The sequence below is a fragment of the Nannospalax galili genome, unplaced genomic scaffold (assembly GCF_000622305.1).
Source record: "Nannospalax galili isolate Female #2095 unplaced genomic scaffold, S.galili_v1.0 scaffold362, whole genome shotgun sequence".
NCBI lineage: Eukaryota > Metazoa > Chordata > Mammalia > Rodentia > Spalacidae > Nannospalax > Nannospalax galili.
In genome coordinates, this window is record NW_008348785.1 from 39,508 (window position 1) to 54,411 (window position 14,904).

Here is a 14,904-nt window from a genome sequence, read left to right on the forward strand (position 1 = left end):
TGTGGTCCCTGGAAACACCATGATTGATTAGCCAGTACCACAGTTCCTTTCGAGTCATGCCATTGTAGGTATTGTTTTGCCTTTAAGTACGCTCACCTTGTCTTTGGTAATTCAGTACTCCCACCTGACCCCTACTCCGAGGTCCTGTCACACCTATTGTATTTACATTTAATTTATGCGATTGAGCAGCAGTATCTCCAACTGTAAGATTCGGCATAAGGAAAAGAGCGAAAACAAAGCTCTTCAAACGTTCTGGTGTCTCTCTCAGTACTTTCCATCTTATAAAATCAGTAAAAGGCATGTCCTCTGGGCCCTCCCATTGTGGAGGATTTGGTGTTGCACTGCGAATCCACTCGAGCATACCAATTTGCCTGAGCCTTACAATCCCTTCATCAGCACTAAGCCAAGGGATATCAGGTATCTCCAGCTCTCTGTCAGTAGGCCATCTTTTGATAAATACCTCAGCCAACCAATCAAATAAACTTTTAACACCTTTTCTAACTGCATGAGCTTCCATATTAAACCTAGAATTTCCAGTCAGGGGGCCCATGTCAATAAACTCAGCCTGATCCAATTTTATGTTCCTTCCACCATTATCCCATACTCTTAAAATCCATTCCCAGACATATTCATTAGATTTCTGTTTGAATGAATTAGCAAATTCACAAAGTTCTTTAGTGGTACAGCGCACCTCCTCATGGACCACACTTTCTATCTCTCCTCCAGGGGCCTGCTTAGCTTTGAGTGTGGTTATAGGTCTAGAGGCAACAACAACTGGGCCCTGAGGAATATCAGCTGTCTTGCTGAATGGGATTAGTTTCCTCAATGGAATTAGTTTCCTCAGGCAAGGGTGGGAAGAGTGGGTTTGCTGAGGGTGGGAAGATTAATTCATCAGGTGAAGCAAATTCCTCAGAGTCTGAGGATTCTAAATCCTCAGCCTCCTCAGGGTTCTCCCACATGTCTCCATCCCACGTGTCAGGATTCCAATCTTTTCCTACCATCGCCCTCACCTTTACTGCTGACACCCTTCGAGGCTGGGAATTAAATTTGCGTTGTAGGTCAACCAAATGTATAAGAAGGGCTCCAGCTTGATTTTCTGCAGCTTTAGCTCTCTGGCTGCTGGAGAGAAGATTCTCTTCCAGAGCACACTTGGAAACTTTTAACCTGTTGATTCGAATCTGGAGCTTGTCAATTTTATCATTGTTTATCTTCATCACTTTACCCAGAGATGCAAGAAGTAACCAGCCAGCATCATTATTTTTCTTATTTTTCCACAAATTGTCACATGTTTTATGTATAGAGTCACTAAATTTCTTGCTCTTCACAAGAGGTGAGTTAGGAGATTCAAATGAGTCTATCTCCATAATTGTTTCAAATAGTCTACACCATGGATTTTCAGTGCTCTCCATGCTATCTGAAGACTCTGAGTTGGAGAGCCTGCTCCAAATACCAACAAGCCCATTAAAGAAATTCATCCTTTCAATGCTGTTTCTCTAGAGCCACTCCTGGTACCACAATCTGTGTTAGTCAGGGTTCTCCAAAGAAACAGAACCGGTAGGATGAATATGTATAAAGATTTATCAGCTTAGCTTACAGGATAGAGTCCGAGTAGTCCAACAATGGCTGCACCACACTAGAGAGGCTGAGACTCCGTAGTCGCTCAGTCCACGAGGCTAGATGTCTCAGTAGTCCCAATCTGGTGCTGGAGGCCTGATGAATTCCAAAAGATCAGCTACTCTTCAGTCCACAGCAGCAAGACGGACTCACCAGGGAGAGAGAAGGCAAGCAGCAAGAAGCCTGGCGTTCTCCTCTGCCGTGGCCTTTTATAGGGGCTGCCATCAGAAAGTAACACCCACATTTAGGGTGTGTCTTGTAGCTTCAGATGATCCAATCAAGAAGATCTCTCTCATTTCGGTTAACCCAAGATCCATCAGGTTGACACCCAGGATCGGCTGTCACACCCTCCATTTCCATTTTCCCACCAGTGAGGACACAGGTCCTTCTCAGCAGCCCAGCACAGCTCAGCTGAGGTCCACACCATGCAGGTAATACTCCTGAAGAATTCAGTACTGCTCTGGACTCAAGTTAGAGTAGAAAGGCCACTCTGAAAACCACCAGGGAGTCAAGCTTGAAAGAAGAACTCTGAAATCAGCCACAACGGAGACCCTCCCAGGTGCACAGATATCTCCAGACCATGCCCACAAATCCTGACAGCCATACTTGGCCACTAGGGCAAGGAAGTGCCCCGAGAAGTCCTTTCCCCCAACATGCCAACCTACTAGGTATCTCCACTGAGCAAACAGAGAGCTTTAAACAAACATTTATTAGAAAAGACTAATAAAAGTCTTGTCCCAGCTGGCTTCATAAGCACGAGGAGATCCTCTCACCCCACCAGGGACTCCACCCACCACCTGTCATAGACACCTGTCATAAACACACAGAATGGGACAGGGAAGGATTTACAGCACAGGACTGGGCTGTGCCACCAACTGGCTTCACGATCTGGCATCCCCAGACCTTGAGTTCACAGCTGCAAAGCAAACAGGCCTTTTTTTTTTTTTTTTTTTTTTTCTCAAGTCAACTCAAAAACAGACAGGAGCCTGGACTCAAATTACAAACTCTAAAGGATAGATTGGTTTCTAATTTCTAGTTGGGCATTCTTAAAGAAATGATGCAATTTTTTTTCAATACAATTTACACAAAACAAAATTTGAATAAATGTCATTAAATCCCATCATGAAAGAGCAAGTGACATGTAGGAAAGGATGGTCCAGCCCTGCTAGGTGCTTTTGAAGCATCAGGGGTTATTCTGAGCACTCTAATGACTTATTAAAATTCTCAAACAAGACTACAGTCATGTTCTTTTTTATAGACAAGAGGACTGAAGGCCAGAGAGGTTAAGCAACTTGCCCAAGATCACACAGCTCATAAAGGACAGAGCTGTCACTTAGGCCCATGGAGCTTGGTTCTAGGACTGCGCTACCAAATACAAGATGAGCTACGTCTGGAGTACGGGGGGGGGGGGGAATCAAGTGTTCCAAATGAGCAGCAACAACTCTAATTTGGGTAATAGCTAAAGCTTGTGCAGAAAGAGAGGGAAGACACATTTTAAGGAGCCAAGAGGCTCGCTGAAGAATATAAAACCGCATTTTATGTACACTCAAGGACCAATAACCTCAGAACAGGAACACATCCATTTATTCATTCATCAGATGCTTGTTGGGATGCTGCGGCCTGACAGGCGGCCTGCGTCCATACATCAGCTTCATTGCACATAAACTGAAAGTTCCTAAGATAAATGGAAGGCATGGAAGAGCAGGAATTTACTCTAGAATGTTAGGGTAGTTTATCATATCTCTCTCAACAAGATTTTCAGATCTGTTAGGATGGAAACAATAGTAAAAATTATTCCAGTAAATCTGGAGTTTTGAGGAAAGAAATGCAAAGTCATAGACAAAAGTCACAGATGAAACGGACTCTAAGTGTCAAACATTCCAGGGGGAAGAAAAGCAGCACTGGTTTTCAAATAACGCAAAAGAACTCACGTGTATGCTAAGGTGGCACTGAAGTGCTTCTTAATGTAGGTTTCCAAAACAGGATTAAAATGCTGAAATTTCCTATCAGCAATCAGTCCAATGATAAAGACCTGTCAATGGAATCAATAATATTCTCATGAGTGGCACAGGGAAAACTGTTCTGGAATCTTCATCTGACCAACTTGCAGCAGTCCCCGACAACATGAACCAGGCTGGGTCCAAGCAGAGAGCCAATGTCTGGTCTACATTTTCCTAAGCTAGGAATGATATTAGCATAACTATAGTTTCACATTAGAGCAATATTTCCACTCCTCTATGCTTCCCCTTTGATTGACTCCATGACTGAAAGGCTTTCAAGGTGACTGGCATGGGTCCCCTCTCCCTTCAAAGGCTGCAGCTTGAAAGAGCACCTCGGTCTCACAAAGATGAAAGGAGGCCCTTACCAGCGCATCAAACACCAGCGTATCAAACGTCTCACTCTCCGAGTTCTCCATCATGATGTTGAAGAGAGCATCCAAGGTGTCCTGTAGGAACTGCACAGACAAAAGAGGTCAGTGACAAAGTCGGTACACCTCACCTCCCCCAGCCTGGAACAGCTGATTTCCAGCAAGACTCCGCCTCCTAACCTTTCCCCAGTCCTGTGTACAGAGCCACTAACTTCTAGCCAGGCATCATGGTGCACACCTGTAATCCCAGAACCGAGGAGGAAGCTCAGACAAGAGGATTACCTAGGCTACATAGCAAGTTCTAGGCTGGCCTGGGTTAGAGTGTAAGATCCTGTCTCAATATATCCATGAATAAATAAAACTACTAACTTCCAAGATTTTATTCATATGATTGACGCAAAAATTTCACATGACCGAATTCCAAAAAAAAATTCCGATCACCCTGTGTCAAGCACCAGGGTACCAGAGCTGGGAGATGCTTTATGCTGCCCCACTCAACCCAGAGGACCTTCCCAAACACCTGCCTCTCTACCAGGAGAGATCTGATTCGTCTACACACGCCAAGTGCAGAGAGCTCCAGGCCATGAGGGGCAGGCAGAAGCCGCAGGGCTGGGGTAGAGCTGAGAAAGGTGTAGGGCCTTCTACCGACGGATCCTCCAAGAAGGCAAGAACCGTGTGTTCCTGAAGGTACGGTGCACAGCAGTGCGCCAGAAAATACGTATGCAGTACTATTAATAGATATAAACTATTCTTACAGTCTCCGAAACCAAATAAATATGGCCCTCTAGGATGGCAAAGCATCATTAATTTCATTGAGAAAAACATCAGACTTCAAAGGCAAGTCATCCTGTAAGTTGTCAAACCTCACACCCTGAAGAAGGTGTAAGACGGGCTGGAACGGACTGTACTGAAGTAGGAGATGTCGGGTCGTGGCGAAGTCCAGGAGGAAGTGGATAGACTGTTGACCATAGAGGAATGACATACAGATGCCTCATTAGCCACTAGGAACCTGCAAACTGAAACCACACAGCCTCTCACATCTCACCCACTGAAGAGGCTATCATCGAAAAGATGGACAGTAAGCGGGGAAGAGAATGAGAGGAAGCAGAACCCCCGAGCAGGCGCTGCTGGTAGGAATACAGAAAGGGGCAGGACAGGTGGCTCAGTGGTTAGGAGCACTGGCTGCTCTCGCAGAGAACCCGGGTTCAGTTCCCAGCACCCACGTGTTGGCTAACCACTGTCCATAACTCCAGTCCCAGGAGATCTGACATCTTCTCTAACCTCCGTGGACACTGCACAACACGGATGCGCTTACACACATGCAGGCAAAACACTCATACGTATAAAATAAAAATAACAAAATGTTTAAAAAGTTTAAAAGCGGAAAGAGATACACAACAGGGCAATGTTGACAGTCCCCCGAAACTTCAGCACAGACGCACCCCACAAGTCAACAGTGGTGTTCCTAGACACACATCCCGAGGAGAGAAAAATGCACACGCAAAAACGTGCGCACAAATATCTAAAGCTGCATTATTCACATTTTTTAAAAAATGTATGTGCATGAAACAAGTGTTCATCAACAAACGGGTGATTACATACAAAAGTGTGACTGTGTTCTATCTGCTCACTGAACCTCCTATGACCAGACATGAACTCCCAATGCATCGCTAAGTGTGTGAGCTGCAACCAGTGAAGGAAGCCAGATTCAGATGGCCACACTACACATGATTCTATCGTGTGAACTGGCCGGGACAGGCAAATGAAGAGACTGGGGGACACGATGGCGATAGGTTTGAGTTTCTTTTGGGGATGAAGAAAATGTCCTGAAATTAAATAGTTGTGAGGATTATATAACTCTATAAATACCCTAGCAAGCTACACACAACACCCAAAGGCCCTGCATTCGAGGAAGCATGCCATGGGAACCTGTTCTCAGCAGTTCCGGTGCCCACAGCCACCAACATGGTATGCTATGAGGCCTGGAGACAGCTGCAAAGCCCAGGGCTCTCCTTGTAACACAGCAAAATAAGTGCAGTTGAGGTTGGGCTGGAGAGATGGTTCAGTGGTTAAGAGCACTGGCTGCTCTTACAAAGGACCTGGGTTCAATTCCCAGCACCCACATGGTGATAAACAACTGTCTGTAACTCCAGTTCCAAGGGATCTGCCATCCCTCTTCTGACCTCCATGGGCACTGCATGACACAGATGCATTTACATGCATACAATCAATACACTCATATGCAGAAAATAAAAATAATAAAATATTTTTAAAAGGAGAGATGTACAGGTGAGGCATCAATCCCCAGTGCCATGTGTACTCCCTGATGGCACGAATGCCCCACTGCATGCCACTGTGCCACCCAGCCCCAGTGAACAGAGAGAATGGCACATACAAATGGCAGAGACTAAAACCACCCTTTCCATGAGGGTTTGTCATCTGGAAAAGACAAGAGCTTAGTCAATTCCATGATGACCTGGGTCTGCACCACGCCGTTACCTTTGTAGCGTTTCCCATCATTTTCAGATTATAAATCTTCCAAAGCTCAAAACTTCAGGCCATCTGCTAACAGTCCAACATCTCTGCCAACAGGCACCCCAGGTGCCAAGCCCTGGCTCATCACAGTTCACAAAAAGTCCCTACAGCAGGCCTACCAGCGTCACCCAGACACATGATATGGTCAGCAGCCCAGGGTCAGATCTGGAGAGGGCAGAGCCTCCATCTCTGGCTACAGCACCTGCTGGTCAGGGATGAGCATCTGAACAGAATCCCCACACATAACCAAAAGCATGTTGCTCAGATTCATCCATCTCCCGCTCCCTGCCTCCCCACACCCACCCCCAGCTATCCACTAAAGGACCAAACCACCAACTTCATGGGAAACCACTTCTCTCACTACACGTGCAAATTCCTTTCCTAATCCATCAGCTAGCACCATGCCTCTACTACCAGTTACCCAAACACACAAGGGAGTCATGAACTAAACAGAATACATTCCACAATCTATCAGTGTCCTGAAATAAGATAGAAAGAGCCCCCATGAAACCAGAGGATCCTCAAGCCCCGCTGGCCATTAAAAGCCACGTGACTTAGACAGGTCAGTTCATCTCTCCAGGCACAAATGTGGGTAGGGAACACCAGAGTCAGGAAAAGAAAAGGTCAAGCACACTAGGAAAGGTGCAGGGGGTGTCACCCCATTCTAGTCAGGGGAATCAGCGTTCACAGGAAGGAGGGAGAGATGGGAAGCCACTTCCAGCAATGGATGACAATATGTAAGAGATGGGGGATGGGACGAGGACAAGATGATTCTAGATGTTTCCTGGTTAAGTGTGACACCAAGTCAAGAGAAGCAACAAATCTGTCACGTGACACGGGGACTTCAAATTGAAGGAGGACAAAATTTCATTAACTGCCTGTCTTCTAAAGTACGTTCTCTTATCCATCCACTTTCCATCTGAACTGGGGATTTATAGAAGCCAAGGAAGTTTAAAATGCAATTAACATTGTCCAAGCCATCGGTAGAAGACCAGGACCATAGAGACGATTAAAATTCTAAGATTAGCGAGGGTATGTGCGAGTGGTTTCACGACGGATGTGGGAAAGCAGTGCAACCAAATTAATTCATGCTGAAGTTAAGCACACTGCTGGTTAATTAAGGCCATTTTAAGTAATTAATTTTACATCGATAAGGCATCTCCTACTGCAAGCTCCTCTCACAGAGGGTGAACACAGAACAGGCAGTAGAGACATTGTTTATGAAACACCACAGGTCATGGTCAGCTTAGCGTCCTCTGCCCAGAGGGGTCGCTCTGAAAATTGTAATGCATTTCCTCACAGGCAAGGGACAGTCATTCAAGCACCTTATGTCATCCATGAGAGAAATGAAGGGCCCAGCACTTGAGGGCATTTCAGAACCACAAACTAGTAGAGAATCAGAGGGCCAAAATTTGGTCCTCAAAGGAGACTCAGATCACTACCTTGTGTCACAGGTCAAGACACGGAGCTGAGAGGGTATGACTATACAACGTTAACACTCCAGAGCTGATGTGAGAGGCCAGGAAGTGAGCTTCAAGGCCATGAGGCAGGACATGACCAGCACAGACCCCTGGTGTTTATGATCTCTGTAGCACAGAGCTGGCTATCCAGGTCACCTCTGAGGTCCTGGGAAGGTCATGAGCCATTGCTAATGATCCTGATTAGAGTAGTAATGATGAGCATGGTAAAAGTGAAACAGCCCAGCATACATGAGACATATCCTGTGGACCAAATACAGGCTCCCATATCCCCATAAGAGCCCTGGGAAGGCACTGCTTTTTCTACGATGCTCTGATGGTGGAAGTAAGTGAGCGCTGTCATCATCACAGTGAGGACGCATCAGAAGAGAAACAGCATCCAGGAGCAGGCGGATTCAAAGCTCACCTCTTCCAGATGAATCCTAATGGCCTTACCCAAAGAACCCAGCAACACTGAGCACACAGCATTATAACCAGATTCCTGCACTCCCTGTGGCACCCATCCATTATAATGTACACAAACTACACATCCATTATAATACACACAAAAAGTGACGGCCAAGTTTCCCTCCGCAGCCCACGTTACCTTCACCACCTCACCACCGTCCACCTTCATCAGCTGCCTCAAGTTCTGCTGTAGAAGGTTGGTGTTGGATCTCCACTTGAGCAGCCCCAGCAGGTCCACTGCGAACAGAATGTGAGAATCAGCCGCCCATTCCCTCAAGATCCTCGCCTTAAAATTTCTACAGCATGTGAGACTCTCCATGAACATTTCTCAAAAGAAAAATCAACCCGGTTTCCAAAGGTTCACCCGCTAAGTATTTCATCCCGGCGTGGTAGTGTGCTTAGCACCCAGTACAGTTGAATTCATTATTTCCAGCTACATTTGCATGAAATGATTTTCATGTAGGAGCTTTATAAATACATTTAGGAACCTAAGAAGGGCTGGCTTTTCCCACCTCAGGAGGAGGCTGCCAAATACCACAACAGTTCCAAGAAGCTGTCCACCCTAAACGTGCCACCTGCCTGCCCTCATCCCCCAAGTGTTCTTCCTGCTTAAGAACAAGGATGTGGGGTTTGTTGGATAAAATATAAGATAACACAAATTTAAGCACCGAAACTGCAAATTGACAGTTCCTGGGGCCACAGAACTATGACCAACTGAAAGTAAGCCTCTGCGGGGCTTCCGGCTGGCCAGCCAGGGCTGCTTGGGTTTCTGTTAATTATCATTTTAGTAGAAAAATCCAGGACTGACTATGCTGGCATTAAAGTGTTCAAAGGATTGTGTGTGCATGTCTACGTGTGTGCACATGTCCATGTGTGTGCACATGTACATGTGGAGATCAGAGGTCAGCTTGTGCGCCCCTCTTCTATTACTCTCAACATTATTTTTAAGACAGGGTCTCCCATTGAACTTAGAGTCTGATTGGGCTAGATAGGCTGGCCAACGATCTTCAGGGATCCGCCTGTTTCTGCGCACCCCAAATTCCCAGTGCCGGGGTTACAGGCACATGCCACTGCACCTGGCTTTTCTGTGGGTGCTAGGGATACACAGAAAGAGTGTCACATCTGCACAACGTGCATGCTACGGCCATCTCCCCTGTTCAGAGGACAGTTTTAAAGTTCGAAGGATTTTTTTTTACAAAGTTTTTTCAGCGATATTGTATTTATTATTTTTATTTTATGTGTATGAGTGAACTGTATGCACGTATGTGAGTGCACCCGTGTTGTGCAATGCCACAGAGGTCAGAAGAGGGCTTCGGATTCCCCTGGAACTGGAGTTAAGGACGGTTTGTAGTCACCATGTGGGTGCTGGGACTCGAACCCGGGTCCTCTGCAAGAGCAGTAAGTGCTCTTAACCACTGAGCAATTTGAAGGAGTTTAAAGGCATTAAGATGTTCTTTAAGGTGGGAAGACAGAATCTCAGGCCTGTCTAGGAAAGTACATGTGCCTATACTTTTCACTCAGGGTTATATTAATATACCACCACTTGCAGAAATGCAATTAACAAAGCACATCTAATTTACTGTTTACCAGGAGCCAACTTCAAACACAGAAACTTAAGCACACACACACAAAGGCAAGATTCCAGTTAATACTGAAAGCAAGGGCAGAATTCTAGATATAGGTAGAATTCAGTGAAGACACAGCCATTTTAATTTCAGGATCAATGACAAAGGAAAAGTAGAGCAAAGGTTGGTGGGGAGGGATAGCACCCACGGACTGTGGATTATGTAAAGCCTGCTGAGTCACAGAGCAGCTACAGTTTCCATGATATTTCCAACTGTGCAGTAGATACCAAGCTGCAAACTTTGCTTGAGTACTGCAAGAATTCAATGTTTCAAGTATAGAAAACATGTTACATTTCAACACCCAACACAAAATACCACCACCAGTCCTTCAAAGAGGGGTGAGGGGTTGGAAAATTTGGGTGGAAGTTGATGTGTTTTGATTTCTTATTAAAATGCTGTACCCTGTCCTGACTCACTCCTGGGCCCTGGATTAGGGATACTTCCATCTCACAAGTGACCAATGTTTCTTTAGTGGAGATCAATGCAGCATCTGAACCCCATTCATTCAAAGTCATTGTCATACATGATGTTGCTGGGCTGAGACAGGTCTCTGTACTGCAATTTTCAATTTCTATTTATATACTTCATTTTAGTTGTTTGAGACAGGGTCTCACTAGGCAGTTCAGGCTGGCCTGAAACTCACTGTGTAGCCTAGAATACACTTGAACTTAAGATTCTCCTGCTTTAGACTTTCCAGCGCTGGGATTATAAACATTCACCACCACTCGTGGTTTCTATACTGCAAATTTGAGAAAAAGTGCAAATGAGTAAATTAGTAGAGGATCACCTTGGGAGGGGAAGGAGTGTGTTTGAAGAAAACAGCTTGCCCAGCCCCGCACAGGGCTGCCCAGTCAGACAAGGCTCTCCATGCTCCATCCCCTATTCCTGGGGACACAACACAGCTGGATCCATAATTATTCTTTGTTTCATGACTCTGTTCCCTCTAATTATACAGTAAGCTAATTGAGAAGAGGAATCGTATCTTATAGCACTTTTCATACCCCCTATGGCAGCCCACACAATGCTGAGGACAGAGATCTTTAATACAAACCTCGATGAATAATTCAGCCACTGCTTTTCCCTAAGTAATGGAACTTTGCAGTAACAAATCACAGTTTCAGAAAAATGACTCCCTCAAAAGAGAATCTGGGATTCCATGCTCAGATGCCAACTGGGGCACCTTCATCTTATTTACTCCTGACGTGCCAGGATCCCAAACAGGGGTATCAGTGCTGGCATGATGAAATGAAAGCCAGACTTCCCCTGCAGCTTCACCGTGGAATTTCCTTGTTGCTTAGCAACAACAGCAGCTGAGACCAGGGCCTTCTCCCTGGGTACCAAGGAGGGAATCACCCTGCAGCTGGTGAGATTCAAGGAGCCCGAAGGTGAGAGGAATTGGAATCTACATCCTACCCTGGGAGGTTTCCTGCTTTCCACTCCTCTTTCTCTGGAAGGGGTGTGGGGCTTAAAAGGGTGCCAGTGCCACAGATAGGATTCAGATCTTGTTTTGATGGGGAAATATGGTCAAGTTTCAAAATAAAAGCATCCAGAAATGCATTTGGAACATGACCACCATATAAGATGACAACTTCTTCCAGAATGGAAGGCACCATACATGGCAATTCTCAGCAACTGTTGACATATACTAAACTGCCACACACGTGACGGTGGGTGACCCAGCTGAGAACATCACCTTTGTCCTGTGTTAACGGAGGCATAAACCCTGTAGTCTGTTGGGCACATGGGCTATTGGGGCACATCCAGAAAGCATCACTGGTGAATAGGGACATTCTTTCCATAATCCAGTCATAAGCTTGAGCCCACACAACTGACTCATGTTCCTTGGGCATCACATCCCCATCTATCCCCGTGCCCTCGCTGTTCACACAGATCTAGACTCCAAGGATTGCCGAAGGGCCACAAGTTAGGACACTTTAGAAATGATTCAGGCAAAAACAAGAGGATTTAAGGAGACAAAGAAATGTATCCAAATGCCCTCAAGTGTCTGGGTGACTTAAACAATCCTCCTCACTCATGAGACCAGCCAGGGGAAAGCCTCACCTTGTAGTGCTGAGGAGAATGAGGAACAGTGGACAGAGAAACTGAAAAGCGTCTGATCCAGGGCTGGGGAGCCTAAACCCTCAGGACACCAACACTTCTCCCTCTAGAGTCCAGTCTCCCAAGTGACAGGGTTAAGTCTGTCCTAGGTTTATCCTATCAAAGCCCAAAAGAGTCTTGCCTCTCAGCAAATCCAAAACTCCAGCCATGACTGACAGGCAACCCAGAGACCTGATTCCTGTTAGTGACAGACAGTAATAATCACGATCCATATCGGGCAGTTAAGAGGGAAAAAATTGAATTTTCAAGCTCAGTTTCAAGAGAGCATAAAGTCTCCCCGCACAGCTGTGATACGGTCACATTAGGGGGATGCAGGTTTTAAATGAGGGATTTGTGCAAAGAGTCTCCTTCAGACACAGTAATGGCAAGAGCACTGGTGTGCTCTAAATAAGAAGGTACCTCATCAGACTGCCATGTCGCTGAGGAGGCTGCAAGTGATGGGAAATGAACTGGGCCAGCCCAAGGACAAGAGGCGCCAGCTGACGAGTGACCTGCCACATTAGACTGGGCTTTGTGTGCATGCATCAACAAGGAACCCTTATCTCACCACACAAGGACTAGAATGTGTCAGGCAGATCAACTTTTCAAAAGAAAGATAACTAGCAGCTACCTCAAGGAGAAGCCAGGACAGGGGAGACTCAAAGAGGAGAGGCCTCACACTTGTGATGCTCAGAAAGCTCCAGAATCAGACACAACTCACCAGGGGACTGAGCGGAAAGAAAAGCTCCGAGGACCTTGGCTCAAGGCCATTTCCAGGGTCAACACGGGGTCTCTGCTCAGTCCCAGTCTCTGATGTGACTTCGAATTGCGTCCGCCTTCCCTCATTTCCTGCCACTTTCCTTCCACCAAAAAGCATCTCAGACAGTCCAGAGTTGGCAAGATGGCTGAGCAGGTAAAGGTGCTTGCCACCAAGTCTGATGGCCTGAGCTCAGTCCCACAAGGTGGAAGGAGGAAACAACTCATGCAAGTTGTCTCCTGTCTCTAGTCTGTCCCCCACCACACCACATCAACCAAATGTTTAAATGAAAAAAAAGGAAAGAAAGTCAATTGTTTTATCTCCCTGCAGACTTAGTCCTCAGACCAAAATAGAATCGTCCCTTCAGAACTACGATGCCGCCCCCTTTCCTAGTGCATCGATATCCACGTGGGTAATAAACGGAGGGATGAAGTGAGTGACCTACATGCACCTACAGGAAACTCCTCCACTCAGCCAGCAGCCGAAAAGAAGTGAGTGTGCAAGGCAGGGGGGTTCTTAGACCAGCGTGTGCCCACCCCCAGACTCACCGTTCTGCGTCAGTTTGGTGGAGCACACCAGCGTGGAGATCTGGAAGGAATCTTTGCTGATGGTACAGTTCCCGAGACTCTGCATGCCCTTGCCGGTGGCCGAGTGGCCCTTCTCCTCCAATTCTGCCTTCGTGGACGGAAGGCTTAGGTAGGTGGCTGCGTCTTCCAGCTTCTTGGCTTCGGCCTGTGGGTTTGGTTGTACAGTACATCAGATGGCACTGAGGAATGCCAACACTCCATCTTTCTGTCTTTTGATAGGCTTATCGCTTTCGAACACCACACCTGTTTTTTACACTGGGTTCCAATGTAAATAATGCTCCCTCTTCCTATAGATGAATTCACATCCCGTCTTTTTCTATAGCACTAAATGTGGGACTCCCTGTCATCTTCTCTCATTAGAAACAGCAAAAGGGCTGGTCATCACAACTGGGCATTTGCATAATTAAACGTAGCCAGATGCTACATTGCAGCTTTCTCCCCAGGGTGGGAAGGGTCAGCTGTGCAGGTTCATCCTGATCATGGATTGGAGTGAAGGGCTCTAGGAGACTGGTTAGGCATACCTCTACATATGTCTGTGAGGATGTTTCCATGGAGAATTAACTAAGCAAGGCGATATACACCCTGAAAGCCTGTAGTTCCCAAAGACCAGAGGCTGTGGTGGAATAAAAGGGAAAGATGGAGAGACTGCTGGCTCAGTCTTTGCTCTCTGCTTCCTGGCCACCATGATGTGAGCAGCTCTGTCACACACACACACACACTCACACACACACACACACACACACACACACACTGTGAAGGATGGAAACACTGAGACCATGAACCAAAATAAATCTGTCCTTTATTTGTTTTGCTCAATTATTTTTGTCACGGTGAAGAAAAACGAATGGCTCAAGCAACCTATAAAGGACGGATCTGACAGGTGTCTGGTGTCGCGCTGGTGATGCACATACCTTGTAGACTATAAGGTCATGTTCTCCGTCTCTCAGTGTGGTCCCATCGTATCTCATCAGCTTCACAAATGCTAGTGCAAATATTTTCTCAGATTTGTCCTTAGCTGTAATAAAAATTGATAGTCATCCTCAACTACAGTTATGACAACACAGTATTATAAGGCCAACTTTGTGAAAAGTTACCAAAGTGTATTGACAGATAGTAAAGTCCATGGAAAGGTACAGATAAATGGACCACAGTCACCAGCAAGAAGACGCCTGTCCCAGAAGGATCAGCTGTCCTCAAACCAATCCAGACACAAAGAGAAATTCAATTAATGTCTCAGAGAAGAGACCATGATTCCAGCATAAAGATCAGGACGCTTTTGTAGAAGAATCGGTCGGAAGCTCATGAATCCAAGAGTAGCTGGGACACAGCACAGTGAAGTGGTCGCACATGGGGACACACAGACCATGGAGGTGAACAGGGACTGGAAACATGGGGC

At 46.2% G+C, this 14,904-nt stretch overlaps 1 protein-coding gene across 1 annotated transcript in view; it reads right to left on the reverse strand.

Moving 5' to 3' along the window:
* Window positions 1–14,904, reverse strand: part of LOC103744273 (dedicator of cytokinesis protein 1) — a gene marked incomplete at its 3' end in the record, with an annotated part of 120,656 nt that overhangs the window by 26,592 nt on the left and 79,160 nt on the right. The window contains exons 17-21 of the mRNA XM_029569813.1: window positions 14,420–14,523; window positions 13,470–13,653; window positions 8,582–8,679; window positions 3,980–4,069; window positions 3,546–3,646 (exon numbers count right to left, since the gene is read on the reverse strand). Of these exons, the coding sequence (XP_029425673.1) occupies window positions 3,546–3,646; window positions 3,980–4,069; window positions 8,582–8,679; window positions 13,470–13,653; window positions 14,420–14,523 (577 nt within the window). The remainder of the gene's footprint in view (window positions 1–3,545; window positions 3,647–3,979; window positions 4,070–8,581; window positions 8,680–13,469; window positions 13,654–14,419; window positions 14,524–14,904) is intronic.